The sequence below is a fragment of the Artemia sp. Qi Xiang Cuo genome, chromosome 16 (assembly GCF_049724085.1).
Source record: "Artemia sp. Qi Xiang Cuo chromosome 16, ASM4972408v1, whole genome shotgun sequence".
NCBI lineage: Eukaryota > Metazoa > Arthropoda > Branchiopoda > Anostraca > Artemiidae > Artemia > Artemia sp. Qi Xiang Cuo.
In genome coordinates, this window is record NC_142809.1 from 60,082,274 (window position 1) to 60,106,682 (window position 24,409).

Here is a 24,409-nt window from a genome sequence, read left to right on the forward strand (position 1 = left end):
CAAGTGAAACCTAAATTGAATATGCAAATCAAGCTTGAAACGAACAAAAATGGGTTTAATAAAATAAGCAACTGCTAATTAAATAAGCAATCATAGCAAACAAAGATACAATAGGTACTAATATAAATGAGTAAAAAAAATCTTAAAACAAGTGAAACCTAAATTGAATATGCAAATCAAGCTTGAAACGAACAAAAATGGGTTTTTTGGGTGTTGCCTTCTTCTCTCACTTTAAAAGTCGAAAACCTATTGCACCATTGGCACTTTACTGAAAACGAATTGTACTACAAATATTTTCTTTTGAACTTATTACAACATTCAAAATAAACATAAAAATTACAGTAAAATTAAATTTGAATAGATGAGCCTTCAGCAATTAATATCGTTATATATCAAATATTTAGTTTAATTTTATTAGTTCTTCCCAAGACTGTTTAAGACAAATATAGCTTCACTAAAAACAAGAGTTTGGACACTGTCCCCTTCCCTAACTGTAAAAGTCTAAAGCCTACTACGTCAGTGATGCTTCGCTGAAAACGAATTATATCTTAAATATTTTTTTTATTCCAGTTATTGCAGCATAAAAAATGAAAAAAAAAATTACAGTGAAATAAAATCTTGAATCGATGATCTTTCAACAACTAATAGCATTATATATCAAACATTCAGTTTGATTTTATTTATACTTTCAAAGACTGTTCACAACACATGTAGTTTTCATTTTTGTTCCTTTCAAGCGTGATTTGCATTTCCATTTAAGTTTCACTCGTTTTAAGATTTCTTTACTCATTTATATTAGTACCTTTTGTATGTTTGTTTGCTTTGATTGTTTATTTAATTTCTGTTCGTTTTTGGTTTCATTTATTCTTTAATAGTAATTTCTGGTCTTTTTTTATTTAATTTATAATAGGTTTCTATTTCGTCTGATCTTAATTTTATTATGGCCTTTACTTTTCTTTAGAAAACTTCTTTTTCGGAAAGTTTTGTTGAAATAAGTAAAAGATCGTTTAATAAAAACTACAGGGTCAACAAAAACCCCCAGAGCCCTGGGGCCAGTGTTATATGATATATCCAGAGGGCATATAAGGTTCTTATGCAAGGGTTTTGAAAATAGTTCAAAGATCAATTAAGCCAAACTCCAACCCCCACTCAAAAATTTATGAACGATATTTATTCCAAAACTCAAGCAAGCTGATCCCTGGCCTTCACTGCACGACCCGACCCCCCCCCCCCACAAATAAAGAAAACTTGTTATCGATACTTTATTCCAAAAATTATGTCAACTCACCCCTGGCCCTCCATGGTCTTACGCCCCCCCCCCCCAAAAAAAAACAACAACAAAACAACTTATTGACAATATTTTCCAAGACTTTTCGGAGCTTACCCCTATTCCTGCATGGCCTTATACCCCTCCCTCCCCCCAAAAATTGTCAATGATATATAATGGGAACTGACCTTTGGCCCTCCCTCCGTGGCCTGACCCCCATCCTCTCCCAAAAAACTTATTAACGATATATTATTCCATAAATATCGTTTTTATTTTTAATTAATAATAATAAGACATTGGAGCCGTATGGTCTTTACTATTGGCAACGGTACAGCGTTCCTCTGATTCAAAGTTCTGTTCTTATTTTCTTACTGCACAAAAGAAGTCTCGTTGTCACATCACAAAGAAAACAAAAAGGGTCACTTTTATTTAGCTCAGTCTAGCTAATTTTTAAAGATAAAAGCTTAAAAGATAAAAGCGCAAATCATACCTACAAACGCAAAACGCTACTTCCATAGCCCAGTATGTGTCCACCTCTCTATAAAATACCTGCAGTGACTGCATACATAGGTCACGACTGCATAATTGAAGATCACAATAACGCAAAACCGGGTCCAAATATCGACGACAAATCATGTCAGATTGACAATGAGCAAGAACAAGGTGACATGTTGATTGATAGGTGACAGTAGGCGGGGCTGTTAGTGCTGTATTGGCAAAATTCCCTCCTGGATCATCTTCAGTAGAAACTAAAAAAAAGACTTTATAAAATATATTATTTTCTTAAATTATTTAGTAGTTCTTTGTAAATTAAGTGTAGTATAATCTCATTTTGATTATACAGGATTAGTTATACAGGATTATACAGGATTTGATTATACAGGATACAGGATTATACAGGATTAGCTAAATACTTTCCAGTCTAATTTTATTCCATTCCAAAGGATAAGGCTGGCTTGTACCCCTATGTCAGTTATACCTTCTCCTTTCTTTTGCCAAATAAACCAACGACAGAATCTGTTATATGCAATTGTGAATATTCTCCCGGTGAGTCTTCGTGTCCAGTCTTCTGTATCATGGTTGCAGCGGCAGCTGCAACCTAGTAAAGAGCGAACCATAGCCCATAGTAATCTAAAGTTGAAAAACGTGTTTTCAAAAAAGCTGTCTAGTGAGAAAAAATTAAATAGTGAGAAACACTGAATCAGGAATGGTAAGTACTGTTTCGGTTAATCTTAGAAATAAAAGTTTATTGCGAAAAGAAATTTAAGAAGATTTCGAAAAAGAGCCTGAAACCCCTTGAAAATGTCGTTAAATCGAAATAAAAAGTGTACCATTGAATCAGCATGGTCGAAAACCTTTTATAGGATAATTACAGTCCCCCACCGTGAACACCAAGGAAAATGACTTTTTGCATGGGTAGCCCTGATCTGTCTCCCTTTTTTTATTTCTTTTTTCTCTTTTGGTCATTGCTACTTTCTTCTGTAAATTTGGGCTCACTTCAGTATTAAACCTTTTAACTGGCTACTCTAATGTACAAAATAACCAGAAGAATGGTTCCCCTGACGCTGTTACAAGCATAGTAACGTGGCACTGGATCTTTGGCAAATGGAGAACCGTAGGTTAGATACTTTCCCCTGGAATGATTCTAATTCATTTGCAGTCCTATGTAGAAGTGGTAGCATCCCAAGTGGGTCATTACCTAAAAGATTTTGTTCAAGTTCCCTCAACAAGCCAAATACTGTTGAAGCTATTGATCATAGGGACATGTCTCACATACCACATCTTGTAATCAAAGATCTTATTACTTAATGGCGTAGACAAGTTAAATGCAGATTTCAAGTCCACATCCAGGGGCAGAGGGTTCGGAGGTTTGAACTCCCCCCCCCCCAAGTGTTTGTCTGACTCGTAAAAACGTAACAAAAATGAAAATAAACAAATTTTTGATTCTTTTTTTAATTTTTTTTTAACCTCCCCCCCCAAAAAAATCTTTTTTAACCCCCCCCCTAAAAAAAATCCTGTAAACGGCTCTGGCAGATTGCGTACTGAGATAACAGAATGAAACTTACAGATGATGATTGCAACCGAAACCATTTAATCACCTGGATTTGGTTGAGTAAAATAAAGGGGGTGTCTAATATTGACGAAACAAAACCTAATAGGCATACAAACTCTTCCAAAAAAAAAATCAAAAATTGACGAAAAAATCAATCAAAGGTAATTGACCAGAAAAAGCTATTATTTGAGGTTGTTGCCTTAGAAAATTGTGTTAAATCTGGTTTGGACAAGCGCTTCCACTACTCCAATTAACTTATATCAGAAGGTAAGAGTTGCAATATAAAAGCAGGGTTACTGTGCATTAAAAGCCTTTTTGCATCAATGCAGCATATTAAAAAAATCAAAATCAAAACCTATAGGACTGTCGTAGCAGTTTAGATGTCAGAGAAAAAAAACTTAAAAACTTGCCTTAAACTGACATTACAAAAAAAACATCAATAGGACGAAGTGATAGATTAAAAGGTTGATGCCTTAGAAGTTGATTGATGCTACATTGAAAATTGAATTTATTGAAGAAGTTGATTAGGTTGAATTGAAAAGGATAAATGAAGATTCTAGAGGCTGAATGAAGATCCTTGAAGAAGTTAACTGAATATTGAGGCTTGAAGCTGATACCAACGGACAAAAACCGTCAAAAACAAACTATCATCCAGAGAATGGCAAAGGCCAGACCAAAGAAAAAACCAAAGCAATTTGAGTAGAAAAACAATATGGATGCCCATATAAAAACATTTGGCTTAAAAAGAATAGTTATTGGAGTCCAGAGCAACGTCAAATATTATTGCCGTCTTTGATACTAGCTAAATATGGTCAAAAAGCTTGAAAATGAATTGTAAGCAATTCAAATAATAATTTACAAGCCGTTAAGTCATAATTATGTATGTTACTTTAAAATACAGTATCTGTTGTTCTTTCTTATTACTTACTATAATATTTTCCTATCAATACATGTTAATCCCCGAAGTTAAAATAATAATTCATGAATGCAAATAAAAGTAAGAACTCAAATCGATTCCAAAGAGAAAACAACCACCTGACGAATCTTAAGTTAAGATACCCTCTTTTTATCTATTTATCGAGATCAAACTAATTTTCTGTGTGTGCTTGTAGCATAATAGCACCACGGTACTACGTAATCGTCCATCGTTTGGAAATATCCATGAAGACGATTTATCAAAGTTTATATTTTTAATCCGCCTTGCCAACTGTTTCTTAGTTTTTTTTATTATTATCCAGGATTCAATTAAAAGGTAACCAAACTTCATCAGAGGTGTCAATTAACGAAAATTTTTGGAGGGTGTGGGACTAAATATTTTTTTTTAAATCAAAGGGGACAAATTTGTCATTTTTACAATTTCTTCAATGAAAATTCCAAAAAAGGCATTTTCATTAAAAATACCCACCAACAAAGGTATTTTTTAAAACCTAAGGAGGAACATCTATGGTGAAAATCTATGAAATCTATGCTAGCCCCTGCCCCCTCTCATTGACGCTACTGAACTTGATAACTACTAAAAAAAGTTGAATTTTCTTAAAATATATATTTTCAACTCAATAAAATTTATCTCAAGTGGGTTTTGGCTTCACTCAGATGTTTGCTATCCTAGATTTTGATTTTCTGGAACACGTATTTTATGACAGTGAATAATAATAGTATGCAACTATTTTTGAACATTGTAGCCACGTATGCCTAACAGATTTTAGAGTTGGGAATCGAAAGTTCAGGACATCCTCAAGACCAGTTCGTAAAGAAAAAACACAAAGGATTCGAAATTATAGTCTTGGTCCCCCAATTTTCAAGATCCTGGATTTGCTACAGGTGAGGACTAACTCCAGCTTCCCATTTTCAGTCGTCTAAATCTAATAGATAACGTCTCTATTTTCCAATCCAGGCTTATCACGAATTTGTGAAGAAAAATTGTAACAAAGATATTAAACTATGACACCGTCTTCTCAAAATCCTTGATGTTCTACTGGTTTGGGCTAACTCCAGTTTCCTATGTCATGTTGCCTAAACTCATTAAAAACATTCACATATTTTCCATTTCAATTATCACGAAATTGTCAAAAAAAAAAAAAAAAAATAATATAAAATTGTACCCCTTCCCGTCTTCCCGGAATCTTATTTTATACCGGCCATTGTTAACTTGTGCTGCCCTCCTGTTGTCTCAACTCAATAGAAAACTTTCCAATCTATTCTTTTAACTATCTTTCTGTTGATGAAGAAACTCTCCGCAAAAATATTGTCTCCATCAAAAAATGGCAGAGAGCCACAAGAAACTGTGTTCAATTTGTCTAATAAGATAGACGTCTTCGTTCGGATACCTCCCAGAGAACCATGTCTTAATTCGAAGAGTTGACTCTCTATGTGACAAGAATGAGAATTTCAGAATATTATGTTGACGCCCAGGAAGAATTTGCCCAATGAACTTGAATTTAATTCTTTTTTTGTTACAACGTTACATCTTTTTCGGTTTTCTAGTTATGTTGCAGCGGTAATCCACGCCCTAAATGACCAGATGATATTCAAAGTGAAAGATTTAGCTTCTTGTTTACGTCTTTTTGCCGTTATTGTGGCTAACTAGTGCAGCTTAATCAAGTCTGAACAATGAGATAAAGCTAGAGGACTTTTAGGCGAATTGAATGCAAGATAAAAAGAGGAAGAAAAAAAATTAAAGTAAAAATACAGTAAAGTAAAGTAAAGTAAAGTAAAGTAAAAATCATCTTCTAAAAAAGATGTAAAAATTATGTCATTATATTTTTCTCTCAGTGTTTAATTTCTATGTTTTCACCTAAAAATAAATTTCACCATTTTGAAACTAATAAGATTCTCATTAGTGATTACTCTTAGTAACTTCAAAAATCCAAATCCATTGTTTAGCTATCTTTGAAAGTTAAGTGTCAACACTTTTATTATTGATATTCGAATTAAATGTAACGTAAGCAAAAGGGTTGTGTAAACAGTGTCATGCTATACCTGCCTAAGAGCTTGTTAGACTAAACGCGTATAAAAGAGAAATCGACTTATAGTGTATTGTGAGAACTGGACATAAAATAATTACCCCCTTCCCACGAAATTCTAAGCCCCCTTATGCTCCCTCATAAAAAAAAAAACAACTTCTCCTTAAAACTCAAACGCGATCCCAGAGTCGTGAGGCAACACGTGGCATATTTATCAAACAATGTAAATATTATAATCGTCACCTTTCCAGAAAATCTATCAGTAATTAAGCCTAATAAAAATATTTCTGCAGAAATGTCGGCAGTGGCGCTTAATGGTCATTTAAAATCGACTCTTAATAATGAGATTAAATAAAAAAAAAGTTTTTTAAACTGAAAGTAAGGAGCGACATTAAAACTAAAAACGATCAGAAAATTATTTCGTATATGAAATGGGCTGTCCCCTCCTCAACGCCTGACTATATATATGACGTAGATAATTTCGGAGACCACACTCTATGATGATAAATAAAAGTTCAAATAGGGATAAAATCCTTATAATAAACAGTGATGATGATAACAGTGATAGAAATTCACAAAAATACTAGATATTTCGGTCACATATGCAGTGACCGTCATCAAACAGTTCGTGGTAACGAACTGTAAGTAAGGAACGACCCGGCTGAATGGTAAACGAAACTCTAAAAAACGAAATTTTGATACCAATAGATACATCAAAAGAATCAAACTTTAATGCTGATTTCAAATATATAAGTTTCATCCAGTTTAGTCTTACCTATCAAAAGTTACGCGCCTGAGAAAATTTGGCTGATTTTCGAAAAAAGGGGGAAAGAAACCCCTAAAACTGATAGAACCTTAATGAAAATCATACCATCATATATAGCGTATAAGAGAAACCTACTGTAGAGGTTTCAAGCACCTATCTACAAAAATGTGGAATTTTGTATTTTTTGCCAGAAGAAAGATCACGGATTAGTGTTTGTTTGTTTGTTTTTTTCCCCAGGGGTGATCGTATTGACCCAGTGGTCCTAGAGTATCGTGGGAGGGCTCATTTGCACGGAAATTAAAAGTTCTAGTGCCCTTTTTAAGTGAGAAAAAAATGGAGGGCAACTAGGCCCCCTCCCACGCTCATTTCTTCCAAAGTCACCCGATCAAAGTTTCAAAATAGCCATTTTGTTCAGAATGGTCGAAAATATAATAACTATGTTTTTTAGGATGACTTAATCCCCCGCAGTCCCCGGGGGGAGGGCTGAAAGTTATGAACTTTACCCTCTGCTTACGTATAGTATTGGTTACTGGGAAGTATGCAGATGTTTTCAGAGGGGATTTTTTTCTGGTAGGTGGGGGGGGGGGGGTCGGAGTTATATGGGAGGATCTTTCCATGAAAGAAGTTTTTTTATGGGGGAAGGGACATTGCTATGAAGGGGGTGCCGGATTTTCCATCATTATTAAAGAAAAAGATCAGAAATTAAATAAAAAAAAACAAGTTTTTCAACTAAAAGTAAGGAGCAGCATCAATACTTAAAGCGAACAGAGAATATTACGTATATGATTGGGTTCACCCCCTAATCAATACCTCGCTCTTTAAGCCAAAGATTTTTTAGTACTTTCATAAGGTTTAAGGTTTAATTAATTTTAAAATATCTGTACAAAATAGACATAAGAGCTATTTATTCTAATTAACGACCTTTGTGATTAAGGGATCATTTTTAAAGAATTGGAACAAAGTTCGAACTTTAGCTTAAAGAGCAAGGTATTGACTAGAGGGCAAACCTTCTAATATACGTATTAAAAATCTATGAATATAGAAGTTCGTTACATAAGTTAATTCGTAAGTTACGTTTATTTATTACTAATAAAAACGTTCGTAAATAAAATTAAACAAGTTTCGAGAAACCTATTTAACCAAATAAAATTAAAATTAATATGCAAATTTTACTTTAAATATTCATGTGCGGTGAGCCAAAATCAAAACCTGTATTAATTCAAAAACGTTAAAAAATTAAATAAAAAAAACAAGTTTTTTTTTAACTGAAAGTAAGGAGCGACGTTAAAACGAACAGAAATTATTCCGTATATGAAAGGGGCTGTCCCCTCCTTAACGCCTCGCTCTTTACGCTAAAGTTTGACTTCCTCACAACTCTGTTTTTTTTAAACGACAAAAAAACTTTAGCGCATAAAGTTGTGAAACACAGTCAAACTTTACCGTAAAGAGCGATGCATTGAGGAGAAGACAGCCCCTTTCATACACGGAATTATTTCTGTTCGTTTTAAGTTTTAATGTCGCTCCTTACTTTCAGTTAAAAAAAACTTGTTTTTTTTTAATTTAATTTCTGAAAGTTTTTGAATTAATGCAGGTTTTAATTTTGGCTCACCGTACATAAATAATTAAAACAACATTCGCATATTAATTTTACTTTTTTTTTGTTAAATGGCTTTCTCGAAAGTTGTTCGTTTTTATTTACTAACGTTTTCATTAGTAATAAATATACGTAACTTACGAATTAACTTACGCAGCGAACTTCGATATTCGTTTATTTTTATTACGTATATTAGGGGTTCACCCCCTAGTCAATATCTTGCTCTTTACGCTAAATTTCAAATTTTGTTCCAATTCTTTAAGAATCACCCCTTAATCACAAAGACCGTTAATTAGAATAAATAGTTCTTATGAAAGTATTAAAAAAACTTTAGCGTAAAGTACGAGGTATTGACTGAGAGGAGAATCCATTCATATACGTAGTAATTTCTGTTCGTTTTAAGTTTTGATGTTGCTCCTTACTTTCAGTTGAAAAACTTGTTTTTTTTATTTAATTTCTGATCTTTTTTTTAATAATGCTGGGAAATCCGGTGGCCCCCTTCAAAACCATCTCCCTTCCCCCATGAAAACTTTCTCCATGGAAGGATCCTCCCATGTAAGGATCCATACGCTGAATCTGATGGTGTGATTTTCATTAAGGTTCTATGTCTTGTAGGGGTTGTTTCTCCCTTATTTCGAAAATAAGGCAAATTTTCTCAGGCGCGTAAATTCGGTTGAGTAACACTAAACTTAATGAAACGTAAATTTGAAATCAGCATAAAACTATAGTTCTTGTGATGTATCTATTGGTATCAAAATTCCGTTTCTTAGAGTTTCGGTTACTATTGACTCGGGTCGCTCCTTACTTACGGTTCGTTACCACAAACTGTTTGATATAGTTGTTTACCCCCAGTCAAAAGAGAGAAAAAAAAGACATACTCTCTTGTGAGCTATCCTCTATTTAGTCTAGCTCATCTCCATACCTTTTCCTAGCGACAATAGATCATGAATTTATGCTAGAAAAAACGGTAAAGCTGGAAATTGAGCACGTGCATGTATTTAGATTACCCAAAATACTAAAGTAGCGATTTCTACATCATTTTTGCCTTTGAAATACTTCTAAGAATATCTACCTAGTATCGCATAATAACTTAAGTGAAAGCTCAAAGCATCAAAAGGTTTAATCACTGAAATGTTTTTGTATCTAAAAAGAAAGCAAAATGTTGTTTGAAGTTTTAATAAAAATCTTAAAAGGCTTTTAAGTTCTATAAAACAAAAAAAGTATATAGGTGGATGAAAATATAGCTAAGAGATACAAAACTAGAGCCTAGAGGTGGGAATCAGAGGCAACGCTATAGCGTTGCCTATAGTAAAAGCCATACGGCTCCAATGTTCTATTATTTAGTATTTTTTTTTTCCCAGAGGCACTTCATAAGGAAGGGGTCGTTGTAGAAACTTTAAAGGGGGCTCCTTAGTTTGGAAATCGAGAGTTCTAGTGCCCTTTTTAATAGTCGAAAGTGATTGGAGGGCAACTAGCCCCCCCCCACACCAATTATTCCCCAAAAGACATCGAATCAAAATTTTGAGATAGCCATTTTGTTCAGCGTAGTTGATTTTCAGACAGAAAATATGTTTTTGAGGAGGACACTCCCCCAAACCCTCAGTGCAAGGGTTGTAAGTTATTCCCGGGGGGCATATAAGGTTTTTATAGAAGGCGTTACCGTAGAAACTTCAAAAAAGGCTCATTCGATGGGAAATTCAAAGGGTTAGTGCCTTTTTTAATAGTCCAAAGTGATTGGAGGGTCACTAAACCCCCTCTCACGCCCACTTTTCCCCAAACACATGCAATCAAAATTTTGAGATGGCCATTAGGTTCAAGGTAGTTGAAAATTTAGGAAATTAGGTCTTTGAGGATAACAACCCCCCACAGGCCTCAGGGCAAGGGCTGTAAGTTATGCCCTGGGGCAATATAAGGTTTTTATAGAAAGCGTTGTTGTAGATACTTCAGAAAGGGCTCATTCGATTAGAAATTTAAATGGCTAGGTCCCTTTTTAATAGTCGAAAGTGATTGGAAGGCAACTAACACCCCTTCCACGCCCACCATTTCCCCAAAAACATCCAATCAAAAGTTTCATATAGCCATTTTATGTTTGAGCAGGAGACTCCCCCCATATTCTTCAGGGCAAGGGTTATAAGTTATGCCCTGGGGGCATATATAGTTCTTATGGAAGGATTGCTCGTATAAACTTCAGAGAGGCTCATTTGACTGGAAATTGAAAGTTTTAGTTCACTTTTTAAGCGTCAAAAGATATCGTAGGGTAACCAGCCCCCCCCCCCCCGAACCCTTTTTTCCCAAATGCATCCGATGAAAATTAGAGATAGCTATTTTGTTAAAAATAGTTCATAGATCATGTAACAAAAATTCCGGTGTAGACACGACCCCCTAGGGCCCGGGGGCAGGCGTTATAAGTTATGCCCTGAGGGCATATATGGTTCTTATGAAAGGGATGCTCGTATAAACTTCAAAGAGGGCTCATTTGATTGGAAATCGAAAGTTCTAGTTCACTTTTTAAGAGTCAAAAGAGATTGGAGGGCATCTATCCCCCCCTCCACGCCTTTTTTCCTCAAACCCATCCTATAAAAACTTTGAGATACGGTAGTCTTTTTTTTAAATAGTTCAAAGACTATATAACGAAAACTCCGCGGTCGACAAAGCTGGCTTTGTAAGTTATGCCCTGGGGGAATATATGGTTCTTATTCAAGGGATACTCGTAAAAACTTCAGTGAGGACTCATTTGATTGGAAATTGAAAGTTCTAGTTCAACTTTTTAGAGTCAAAAGAGATTGGAGGGCAACTAGCCCCCCCTAGACCCCTTCTTCCCCAAATGCATCCAAAAAAAATTTTGAGATAGTCATTAAGTTAAAAACTGTTTAAAAGTCAGATAACAAAAACTCAGGTGTCGTCACAACCCCTGAGGGCCCGGGGGCAGGCGTTGTAAGTTATGCCTTAGGGCATATATGGTTCTTATGAAAGGGGTGCTCTTATAAACTTCAGAGAGAACTCATTTGATCTGAAATTGAAAGTTCGAGCTCGATTTCCAATAGTCAAAAGAGATCCGAGGGCAGCTAGCCCCCCCCCCCCCCCCACGCCTTATTTTTCCAAACCCATCTGATGAAAATTTTGAGATGGACATTTTGTTAAAAATAAAATGGTTCAAAGGTCGGATAAGAAAAACTCCGGTGTCAATATAACCCCCCAGGACCCAGGGGAAGGCGTTCTAAGTTATGCCCTAAGGGCATGTATGGTTCTTATGAAAGGGATTGTCGTATAAAGTCTAAAACCTATTTATTTCACTGTAATTTTATTTTTATTTTCAATGCTGAAAGAACTAGAAAAGAAAATATTTGTAAAATAATTAGTTTTCAGTTAAGCGCCAATGAAGTAGTAAGCTTTTGGTTTTTATCAAACAGTTCGTGGTAACGAACTGTAAGTAAGGAGCGACCCGGCTCAATGGTAACCGGAAGTCTAAAAAACAGAATTTCGATACCAATAGATACATCAAAAGAATCAGATTTTAATTGTGATTTCAAACATATAAGTTTCATCAATTTTAATCTTACGCATCAAAAGTTACGTGCCTGGGAAAATTTGGCTTATTTTCGAAAAAAGGAGAAAAGACCCTCTAAAAGTCATAGAACCTTAATGAAAATCACACCATCATATTCAGCGTATCAGAGAACCATACTGTAGAGGTTTCAAGCTCCTATCTACAAAAATGTGGAATTTTTCATTTTTTGCAAGAAGAAAGATCATGTATGCGTGTTTATTTGTTTTTTTGTTTTTTTTTTTGCTTTTTTCCTTTTTCCAAGGGGTAATCGTATTGACACAGTGGTCGTAAAATATCCTAATAGGGCTCATTCGAACGGAAATTAAAAGTTCTAGTACCCTTTTTAAGTGACCAAAAAAATTGGAGGGCAATTTGGCCCCCTCCCATGCTCATTTTTCCCCGAAGTCACCCAATCAAAGTTTTGAGATAGCCATTTCGTTCAGCATAGTCGAAAATCTAATTAATATGTCTTTGAGGATGACTTAATCCCCAACTGTTCCCGGGGGAAGGGCTGCAAGTTATAAACTTTGCCCATTGTTTCCATATAGTGTTGGTTAATGGCAAGTATACAGGCGTTTTCAGGAGGATTTGTTTTCTAGTGGGGGGTCGGGTTTAGAGTAGGGGATACGTGGGAGGATCTTTCCTTGGAGAATATTTCCTTGGGGGAAGGGACATTTCTATGCCAGATTTCCCAACATTATTTAAAAACGATCAGAAATTAAATAAAAAAACAAGTTTTTTTTAACGAAAAGTAAAGAGCAATATTGAAACTTAAAACGAACAAAAGTTATTATGTATATGAGGGGATTTGCCTCCTAGTCAATACCTTGCTCTTTACGCTAAAGTTTTTTTCGTACTTTCAAAAAAGCTATCTATTCTAATTAACCGGCCTTTGTGGTTCGGGGGTTTGTGATCCGGACAAAATTCAAACTCTAGCGTAAAGGGCGAGATATTGACTAGGGAGCGAACTCTCAAATATACGTAATATAAACATACGAATATAGAAATTCGTTAAATAAATTAATTCTTAAGTTACGTCGGAACAAAACTCCGAGAAAGCCAATTAGCCAAAAAAAAAGGAAAATTAATATGCGAATTTCGTTTTAAATTATTCATGTACGGTGAGCCAAAATCAAAGCTGTATTAATTCAAAAACGTTCAGAAATTAGCTAAAATAAAACACATTTTTTTAACTGAAAGTAAGGAGCGACATTAAAACTTAAAACGAACAGAAATTATTCCGTATATGAAAGGGGCTTTCCCCTCCTCAACACCTCGCTCTTTATGCTAAAGTTTTTTTTTTTTTTTAAATAGAGTTTGTGAGAAAGGGTCAAACTTTAGCGTAAAGAGCGAGGTGTTGTGGAGGGGAAAGCCCCTTTCATATACGGAATAATTTCTGTTCGTTTTAAGTTTTAATGTCACTCCTTACTTTCAGTTAAAAATACTTGTTTTTTTTTAGTTAATTTACAGTTAAGGAAGGAGGCAGTACCCAAACACTTGTTTGTAATGAAACTATATTCGTCTTGAAGAACTTTAAAATGAGCTAATAAATTAAATTGAATATTTGATGTACAATGATATTAATTGCTGAAAGCTCATCAGTTCAAAATTTTATCCATAATTTTAATGTTTATTTTCAATATCAAGTACAAAAGAAAATATTTATCATAAAATTGGTTTTAAGTAAAGCGCCAATGACGCAGTAGGTTTTAGACTTTTACAGTGAGAGAAGGAGGTGATACCCAAACTCTCGTTTGTAGTGAATTTTGTTTATTTTATCCTTGATTTGCATATTCAATTTAAGTTTTACTCGTTTTAAGATTTATTTATTAATTTACATTAGTATCTATTGTATGCTTGTTTGCATTTATTGTTTATTTAATTTCTGTTCGTGTTAAGTTTCATTTATACTTCAATGGGAAAATTTTTTTTCGTTTTAATCTTGATTTTTATATTCAATATAATCATTACTCGCTTTAAGATCTATTTATTCATTTACACTATTACTTGCTGTATGTGTTTTGCTATAATTGTTTATTTAATCTCTGTTCGTTTAGGGTTTCATTTATTCTTTAATAGCAATTTCTGGTCGTTTTGAGTTTGAATTTTAACAGGTATCTGCTGAGCTTAAGTTTAAAATATCCTTTACTTTTCTTTGATAAACTTATTTTTCGGAAAGTTCTTTTTAATTAATACTTGAAAAGAGTTTTATGAATACTGATTCTAACGTGGATGAGCCTCCTTCCCAAGATACTAAAAAAAAGTTAAAAACGTTCTATCAACACTATGTATAATTTAAACTGAAAAATGACGTAAATTGTGAGATAAAGTAATAAATTGGACTTAGTGCCAAGATGCTGATGAACGAGAAAAATTGGAATCGGGTCTAAATTGGAAATCGAAGCCTACTGAAAATGTTAAAAGGATATTAAGTTGAACAAAGCGGAAAAATATAAAGGTAGGGGGATAAATAGACATATGATAAAAATTACGAACCTAGAGGAGGGAATACTTAACGGTCCTTTATTTTAAAAACAATCATGGTGACAACTGGCCTTCTTCTCAAGTTATATTTGACAAAATCACGAGTAATTTCTACCCAAAATATGTACTGTGAGTTCCTAATATAAAGTACACAATGAAACATTCCGCCAAGAAGTTAATGAAAGAAAAAAAATTACACCGAGATTAAAATCTTTACAACCAAATCAACATTCTGTGGAAGAAAGGTTGAAGCTTATACAGCCATATTAAATTAATTAATTTTTAAATGAATTTTTACCTCGTCCTTCCACCCCCATCTCACAGCTTCTCATGAGGTCCCAGCTAGTTAACCCCATTTGCAATGGACGATAATGTAATTATATTACGAAGGCAATTTCGAATACCACACTGCCTTTACATGACGGTAAATAAAAGTTCAAATAGAGATAAATCCTTTTCATAGACAGTGATAAATTTCTCAAAAATACTATATATTTTGGTCACACATGCAGTGACCGTCATAACCACAGTTCATATAATTATCCAGTAATCTTATCGCAGATCATTTCTGGTCTTCGTTCTCGGTGCGAACAAAAAGCTCCTCCCACTTCTTTCTGCATTAGCGGGTTAGTCTGTTTCCGATTGTTTCCAACAAAGTGCATTATTCGTAATAGCGGGTTTCCACCTGTTTCCGATTAGATCACAGTCTGACTTGTCTACCCGTGAAAGGATCTGATGCCGCCTATGTTTCTATCTGCAAAAACGTTCTCTGGAGCACTCGCACCTTGGTCCGGGTTTTTATAATGGGTGAGATAGGGAAAGATCATACTGGATAATTATATAAACTGTGGTCATAACGGTCATGGTTGCTTTTATTTATTGTAATTATTTGTTTAGCAGATTTAATTTCGTGTTTTAAATAAATAGACAGATTGATGATTGGTAGCCCGCCTTTATCATTTTAAAAAAGTATAGTACCCCAGACGTCACCTATTTTTGGTTGCCCTGTACACAAGCACCACGGAGTATGCGTGTTAAAATCTCGCCTAGCGTGTTATGTACCTTACATGACCCTATTTTAGCTCCATTTACTAAGCCAAGGGGAATGATGCGATACTGTTCCACATCAGAAGAGAAACAAAAATTTCCCATTGAGCTGCATGCTATATCATCCCTTGAGTGATTAGTAAATCCTTTTAAGTAATTCACCAAACGATAAATGAATGCATGTAGATATAATCGAGATTGTTGGTTCATATTCTGTTTTTGGAATGAAAACGTGTGTCCGTGGCACACCCAGAAAATGCATCTGGCAGAGGACTGAATTCTTAACTTTTTTTGGAAGGGTTGTTAGTCTACTTATTTTTATGTAATATTCAGTTTTACTTGCAAATTATACCAATAGCCTATATCATGAAATTTTGAACTTTCTATGGGTTCCAAAACTAAAATTGGCTTTTGAAACAAGAAAAATCGTTAAATTGCAATGTAGCATTCTGGGTAAATTTTCACAGCATGTAATCGCACTTCAGCCATTTGAAATACTCCCCCCCCCACTTCCAGAAATTTGTGGATTTTATCGTGAATTTAGACATGATTTATAGGGGATGAAAATGTTAGCAAAATGAATGAATGTTGGAGGATACGAGAGTTCATGGTACTAGAATTGGTCTGAAAATTAATGCTAAGAAGCCTAAGTCTTTAAGACTTGGAACAAGTAAAGGTGAAGAGGTGATGTAGGGTAACGATAAGATCGGTCAAATGGACAGCTTCATTTATCTAGGTAGTATTATTAGTAAAGACGGTGGGTGCAGTGAAGATGTTAAAAGAATAATGGCCAAGGCCCAGGGTGTTTTTAATAGCTGAAAAAAGTTTGGAAGAACAGGAAGATAAGTCTGCGAACCAAGATGAGAATATTGGAAGCTACAGTAATAACAGTGCTCAAATTTGGTTCTGAAGCGTTGGGAATCCAAAAGGCGGAGGAGGATTTGCGAGATGTTTTCCAAAAAATTGCCTACGGATTGTTTTGGATACCAGATTGACTGAGCGCATCTCAAACAGTATGCTGTTCAAAAAATGAGGTTCAATCCCACTTTCTAGGGTTATAATGAGAGAAAAATTGAAATTGGTATAATACGTTCCGTGGATGAACCATGACAGATTGCGAAAGATAGCAGTCAAAAAGGCATTAAACAGGGTCCATTTACGTTCTCTTCTGTTTAGCAACACTGTCACCAAGCCGTGATGGGAGGTATTAAGCACTTGCAAATTTAGGGGCATCGATGTCTCTTTGGTATATTTTGCGATGATATCCTTAATATTACTAGAGCAGTGTCAGGAATTGAAGAAAATTTTAGGATTCTTTTTAATGAAAACGAATCAAAAATAGCGCACTAGTCTTCTGGTCAATGAGAGTAAGAGAGTTTTTGGCCTATAATAACAGCTCTGATCGTTTGTTAAAGTTCCAGCTAGGTGAACAGGTGATCAAAGTGCATGACACATTCATGTATCTTGGTACCTCAATGGGGTCCAATCTTCGTTCTACGTGGTGACTTTTAAAGCAATTTTTGTTAGTAAATCTAGGAAAGCATATAGTCTATTAGTTCCACTAAAGTTTTAAAGTAATTGTCCTATCCTGGCTAGGGTGCAAAATCCATTTGTTATTCCAAATTTGCTCAACCTTGCGCAATTTTGGTCTATTGATATCAAAGACGTTAGAAGTTACTTCTATAAGTATGTAAAATATTTTCTTCAGCTTTCTCTTTGGGCTAGATGTCTTCACTACATCGAGTGATCGCGGGGATCGCGTGTGCAACAAGAAATGCGGGGTACTCGTGAAAGAACCTTTGAAATCATTCCTCACCTATTTTCTGTTTATTTTGTAACATTGATTATGCTTGTTTTATGTTTTTTTTGTTGTTTTTTTTTTGTAATTTGTATTTGACTGATACAACTATACGTTTGTAACCAAAGGCCTTATGCGTCTGGACTAAAAAATTTACTTATTTAAACTGAAAAGCCTGAGTTGATCTAAATTTCTATTGGGCAAAATGTTAGGGATCGGACGACCCAAAGTGTATTTTCCTATGTTTGATTTCTATTTGCTTTAGTCTACCTATAAGTCTCACTTCCCAACAACAAAATCATAGAAAGAGCGGCAATCATGGTTGCAACGATGGCTGCAGCCTAGTGAATTTGCAGTAAAATCACACTGATTGCAATCAATTTCCTTTCAAGTCAAAGGCACAAAGATGCTTTCTATATTTCAAAGTCGTTCTCTAAAAATCTAATCAAGATAATTAAATCTAATATTATTATTCATTGAACAGGTTGTAGGTTGCTGCAGATCGTCTTTAGTGACTCAGACGCTATTAAGTAAAAAAACAATGATTTTAAGAGACATTAGCTTTACAGTAAATACAGTGCATAAGCATGCAGAAAGTTGAAACAGCAACATAGATACACGAATTTTAGAGTAGACTGGAAAAGCTATCGTCGTAGACCTTCCTTTTCGGAGGAAAATACACGCGGACTGAAAGAGAAAATAATTGAAAGTCGTTAAAATGTCAAAATTTTTGAGGAGGGTAAAAAACCTCTTCATACCTTTAATTTTCATTCGTAACTGTTAATTGTTTCTAGTTGTGCGAAACAAGATGTTTTTTATTCTTAGGCATTTCGATAGAATACCTAACACTCGGATCAGGACCTTAGTGTCATATGACTCGAACGAAATAATTCTTCCCTATGATTTTCAGCGCTGGGATTCTCCACGACTCTGGAAGAGTGGTAGACAGCTGACCACGATTAGTCATTCCCTTGAAGCTGGGGCAAGAGTTCTACGCTCATTTCTCAACGAACTCTGGTGTTGGACCTAGAATCGTCTGATGTGGAGGTCAACCGTTGCTGCCCTATACACCACTAGGCCTTAGTGGAACTAAATCTAAGCTTAGGCCTTTCGGACATATAGTCAAGATGATTTCGCCCCTAAAGGCTTAGTTTCTTAATTGTATTTACAGAACAGAAAAGAACTAGGCTTGGGTGGCTCAACACGGACACGTACAACAGCGAGTAAGAAAAGTGGTATTATTTAATTTTCCCCTCTGATTTTCATTTTAAAAATGATGTGACTAACCTACAAATATACGTCACAAAGATAGGCCAATAGAATTCAGCGACTCTTTAAACACAGAAGTGTAGGAAAACAATCTGTCTTTGTCTCTTTGCTTATATGTTTCAACTCCTTACCTGGCGTTATAAAGTTTATGTTCATATGTACGGGTTTATAAATACAAAAGCCACAGACTATTTGGCATTGTAAAAGGAACTATGTCAATTCTCAGTTGATTGAAATTAGATAAGTAACTACAATGCGGCCTATACATTGAGATATGACAATTGTTTGACGAATGTACAACAGCGATAAATTGTCGTGACAGCAAGATAATTCCGACAATATCTTGTTTATTATTCAACTCAAATTATGAGATTGTGTCAATTTTCAAACAGTTCGTGGTAACGAACTGTAAGTAAGGAGCGACCCGGCTCAATGGTAACCGAAACTCTAGAAAACGGGTTTTTGATACCAATAGATACATCAAAAGAATCAGATTATCTATTGGTATCAAAAACCCGTCTATTGGTATCAAAAGAATCAGATTTCAATGCTGATTTCAAATATATAACTTTCATCAAGTTTAGTCATACCCATCAAAAGTTACGCGCCTGAGAAAATTTAGCTGATTTTCGAAAAAAAGGGGTAAAGACCCCCTAAAAGTTATAGAACCTTGATGAAAATCACACCATCATATTCAGCGTATCAGCAAACCCTACTGTACAGGTTTCAAGCTCCTATCTACAAATATGTGGAATTTTGCATTGTTTGCCAGAAGAAAGATCACGGATGCGTTTTTATTTAATTTTTTTTTGTTGTTTTTTTCCAAGGGGTGATCATATAGACCCAGTGGTTCTAGAATATCGTAGGAGAACTCATTGGATCGGAAATTAAAAGTTCTAGTGCCCTTTTTAAGTTATCAAAAATGGAGGGCAACTAGGCCCCCTCCCACGCTCATATTTTTTCCCAAAGTCAACTGATCAAAATTTTGAGACAGCCATTTTGTTCAGCATGGTTGAAAATATGATAAATATGTTCTTTCGGATGACTTAATCCACCGAAGTCCCCGGGGGGAGGGCTGAAAGTTATGAACTTTGCCCAATGTTAACATATAGTATTGGTTATTAGGAAGTATACAGACGTTTTCAGGGGGTATTTTTCTGGTAGTAGGGGGGTGGGTGGGTTGGGGGTTATGTGGGAGGATATTTTCATGAAGGAAGTTTTCATGGTGGAAGGAACATTGCTATGAAGGGGGCGCCGGATTTCCCAGCATTATTTAAAAAAAAAATCAGAAATTAAATATAAAAAAAACAAGTTTTCCAACTGAAAATAAGGAGTAACATCAAAACTTAAAACGAAAAAAAATTATTACGTGTAGGATTGGGTTCACCCCCTGGTCAGTACCTCACTCTTTAAGCCAAAGATTTTTTAGTACGTTCATAAGAGCTATTTATTCTAAATAACGGCCTTTGTGATTAAGGGGTCATTTTTAAAGAATTGGAACAAAATTCGAACTTTAGCTTAAAGAGCAAGGTATTGACTAGTAGACGACCCCCTGATATACATATTAAAAATATATGAATATAGAAGTTCGTTACGTAAGTTAATTAGTAAGTTACGTATATTTATTTCTAATTTATTTCTAAATATATTTATTTCTAAATATTTATTTCTAAACGTTCGTAGATAAAATTAAACAAGTTTCGAGAAATCTATTTAACCAAATAAAAGTAAAATTAATAAGCAAATTTTGTTTTAATTATTCATTTACGGTGAGCCAAAATCAAAACCTACATCAATTCAAAAACGTTCAAAAATTAAATAAAAAAAACAAGTTTTTTTTAACTGAAAGTAAGGACCGACGTTAAAACTTAAAACGAACAGAAATTATTCCGTATATGAAAGGGGCTGTCCCCTCCTCAAAGCCTCGCTCTTTACGCTAAAGTTTGACTTTCTCACAACTCTTATTTTTTTAAACAATGAAAAACTAAAACAATGAAAAACAAAAGGAAAAAGTGAAAAAGGTCAGGTTTGACCTTTTTTGTTGATCAGAGGCAACGCTATAGAGGCGACATTGCCTATACTAAAGGCCATACGGCTCCAATGTTTTATTATTACTATTGTTTTCCCCAGAGGTACTTTATATGGAAGGGGTAATTGTATAAACATCAAAATGGGCTGATTCAACTGGAAATCGAAAGTTCTAAGGCCCTTTTTAAGAGTCAAAAGTGATCGGAGGGAGACAAGCCCTCCCACTCACGCCCTTTTCCCCCCAAATACATCCGATACAAATTTTGAGGTAGCCATTTTGTTCAAAATCGTTCAAAGATCATATGACAAAAACTCCAGGATCGACACAACCCCCCCCCCAGGGCCTGGGGGCAGGCGTTGTAAGTTATGCCATGGGAATAACTATGGTTCTTATACAAGGATGTGCTTGTAGACTTCAAAGAGGGGTCACTTGATTGGAAATTAAAAGTTCTAGTTCACTTTTTAAAAGTAAAAGAGATCGGAGGGCAACTGCCCCCCCCCCCTTCTACACCCTTGTTTCCCAACGTCTCCAACGCCCTTTTTTCCCCAAGTGCATCAGATAAAAATTTTTAGATAGCAATTTTGTTAAAAATAGCTCAAAGGTCAGATAATAAAGCTTCGGTGTAGTCACAACCCCCCCCCCAGTGCCGGGGGCAGGTGTTGTAAGTTATACCCTGGGAGCATATAAGGTTCTCATGGAAGGGAAGCTGGTATAAACTTCAGAGAGGGCTCATTTGATTGGAAATTGAAAATTCTAGTTCGCTTTTTAAGAATCAAAAGTGATCGAAGGGCCGCTATCCCCCCCACTACGCGTTTTTCTTCAAATGCACCAGACGAAAATTTTGACACAGAAATTTAATTAAAATAGTTCAAAGGTCATATAACAAAAACTCCAGTGTCGACAAAGCCCCCAGGGACCGGAGGCAGGCGTTGTAAGTTATACCCTGGGGGCATATATGATTTCTATGGAATGGATGCTCATATAAACTTCCAAGAGGGCTAATTTGATTCGAAATTGAAAGTTGTAGTTCACTTTCAAGGGTCAAAAGTGATCGGAGCGCAGCTGGCCTCCTTCCCCGCTCTTTTTCCCCAAACTGCATCAGATAAAATTTTTGAGATAACCATTTTGTTAAAAAATGGTTCAAAGATCAGATAAAAAAATGTATAGTGACGATACAATCCCCCCAAGGCCCAGGGGCAGGCGTTGTAAGTTATGCCCTTGGGTATATATGGTTCTTGTGGAAGGGATGCTCGTATAAAATTCAGGAAGGGCTCATTTGCTTGTAAAGTAAAAGCTCTAGTTCACTTTTTTAAGAGTAAAAAGAGATCAGAAGGCAACAGCCCACCCTCCCTCCACGTCCTTTTCCCCCAAATGTCTCAGATAAAGGTTGCTTAGTTTGTTCAGACGGTCAAAGAGGTATTTTCGGTCTGTTAGTTTATAAAGCGTTATTTTGTTGCCGACATATGATATAGAATTACTCTGTCTTTAGTTGTAGAATTTAGGGGGTCTTGTGTCTTTTCTGTTATTTATTTTCTATTATTCTCTTTATAGTAATGGCCCTTGAGGCTTCTTTTCTAAATAAATTGATTTAATATTAATGTTTTTTTCCAACCGTGCAATGCTAAAAGTGCCCAAATAGCACATGTATTAGTTCTACACCAATTGGCAGTACTATATAAAAAGTCTTGAAAAAATTTTTTTTTTTTTGTGGTCAAAAACTGAGATTTTTTTCAAGGTTCTTAGACAGCTTTCCTCGTTTTGACACTAATCGGTGTAAAAATGCCCGAAGAAAAATAGGACACTTCAGAAACTTTGAAACCAATGAACATGATGCATAAATAGATTTCTGCAAAGAAAAGAAACAAATTTCAGCAGGAGCATAGCTCTAGCATTTTTATTGGAAGAAGGAGAGGCAAGAGGACATATCCAGATAGTCAAGGGGCGTGGGCTATAAAATGATTTTTTCTCTCAAAATTATTGGGGGTGCAACTGCCCCCTTGCCACCCCCCCCCCCTCACCGCGACGACGCCTCTGAATTTCAGGTATATCTGAAAGAGGCGTTAATTTGTTATATGAGTCATCATAGCCTGGAAATGATTCTTTAGATTCAGGGGAAATGTTGTATTTAAGTTTTTTTTTAAGAAAATGAAAGAACACATTCTCTCGTTACGGATACATTGTCAGATATTGACAAGAGTTAATCTTAATTTTTCTTTTGCTTAATATCCCTTTCACTGCGCAGTTGATGAAGTTGTGCCTTTTTGTCCTGCAATGCCTTAATTAACGATCTTAAATGTTACTATATTTTCATTCTATTTTAATTGAATGAAAATGCAGTTGATTATTCCTGTTTTATTTTGGTCGCTTTTATTTTAGAATCTATTACTTCATTTTTGTGGCTGTTTATCGTTGGTCAAAAATAAATTATTACTATTATAATCAAGAAGTTAAAAGTTTTCGACTTTAGTTATGTTTTTTTTTTGGCTAGACAGGATTTAAGGATATGTTTATTATGATTGGCTAGAAATGAAGAAAATTTTTGCAATTATACGCTAACTTGTGTTAGTTTCATATTTTTGAAATTATTTTGCGTTTTGTATAAATTTTTCTTGCTTGGAATTATAGAATTCATCATTTATACCTATTTCGATTTTCAAGGATATTTATAGTTTCCATAACAAGAATTTAAGACTAATCTTCCAAATAAAGTTGAAATATTAAACAGGAACTTTTAGAATTTGACCATGTAGAAGATGATTGGAATAGTTTGCGAAGTAGCAGAAGATGTCTTAGGGAGGAAAATGTCAAAAGCAGCTAAGAATATTAGCGAAAACATTATGAGCTTGGTAGAAAAAGGCAGGGCTTTGTACATGATTTTTATAAGAGACAGATCTTTCACAGGCAGCGCAATATCACTGCCTAAGTAAAGAGTGAAGTGGGCATATTTAATTATTTATATGATTAATACAAAATAATGAGGTGTAAAATGGAGGACATGGATCATATTGCTGAGATCTGAAAGATGCAGTTACGTGGCGTGACAGTTAGACACTGCGTTGGCATCTTCAAGAACTAAAAGAATGTAGGTCGTTTGGACTTGTTCCTGACGAAGATAGGAATGGGCGTCAGTTCGTAATAAGGAAACTAATAAGTTAAGCAATAAAGAAAGTAATACGTAAGTGATAAGCTATGAGAAAAAATAGGTAGAACTTTCTTAGAATGTGTTAAACCTTGATGACGTTTTAATAAATTATTAAGAATGGATGAAGAAATTCTACGATTGTTTGAGATAAGGTGGTTGTGAAGATTGGGATAATATCTAGAGATTAGGAATATGATTTTCTTTTGAAGGAGAAGTACATGTGACTTTTAAAAATTTCAGCGAAACCATTTTATTAAAAGGAAAGATGATAAAAGATGAGCGTAATAACTACAGAGGTGTTAGCTTGGTTTCTATCAGAAAAGACTTACTTAGCACGATGATATCTATTAGAATAAGAGATGCTGTAGATAAAGTTTTAGGAGCAAAACAGAGTAGTTTAGTAATGCTTTGACTAAATTTTTACTCTTAGAATAATAACTAGTAAATGTC

At 34.9% G+C, this 24,409-nt stretch overlaps 1 protein-coding gene across 1 annotated transcript in view; it reads right to left on the reverse strand.

Annotated features, from left to right (window-relative positions):
- The window catches only part of Gfrl (Glial cell line-derived neurotrophic family receptor-like), a 344,955-nt gene that overhangs the window by 127,016 nt on the left and 193,530 nt on the right, over positions 1 to 24,409 (reverse strand). The window contains exon 8 of the mRNA XM_089102448.1: positions 1,758 to 2,016. Coding sequence (XP_088958574.1) covers positions 1,758 to 2,016 — 259 coding nt within the window. The remainder of the gene's footprint in view (positions 1 to 1,757; positions 2,017 to 24,409) is intronic.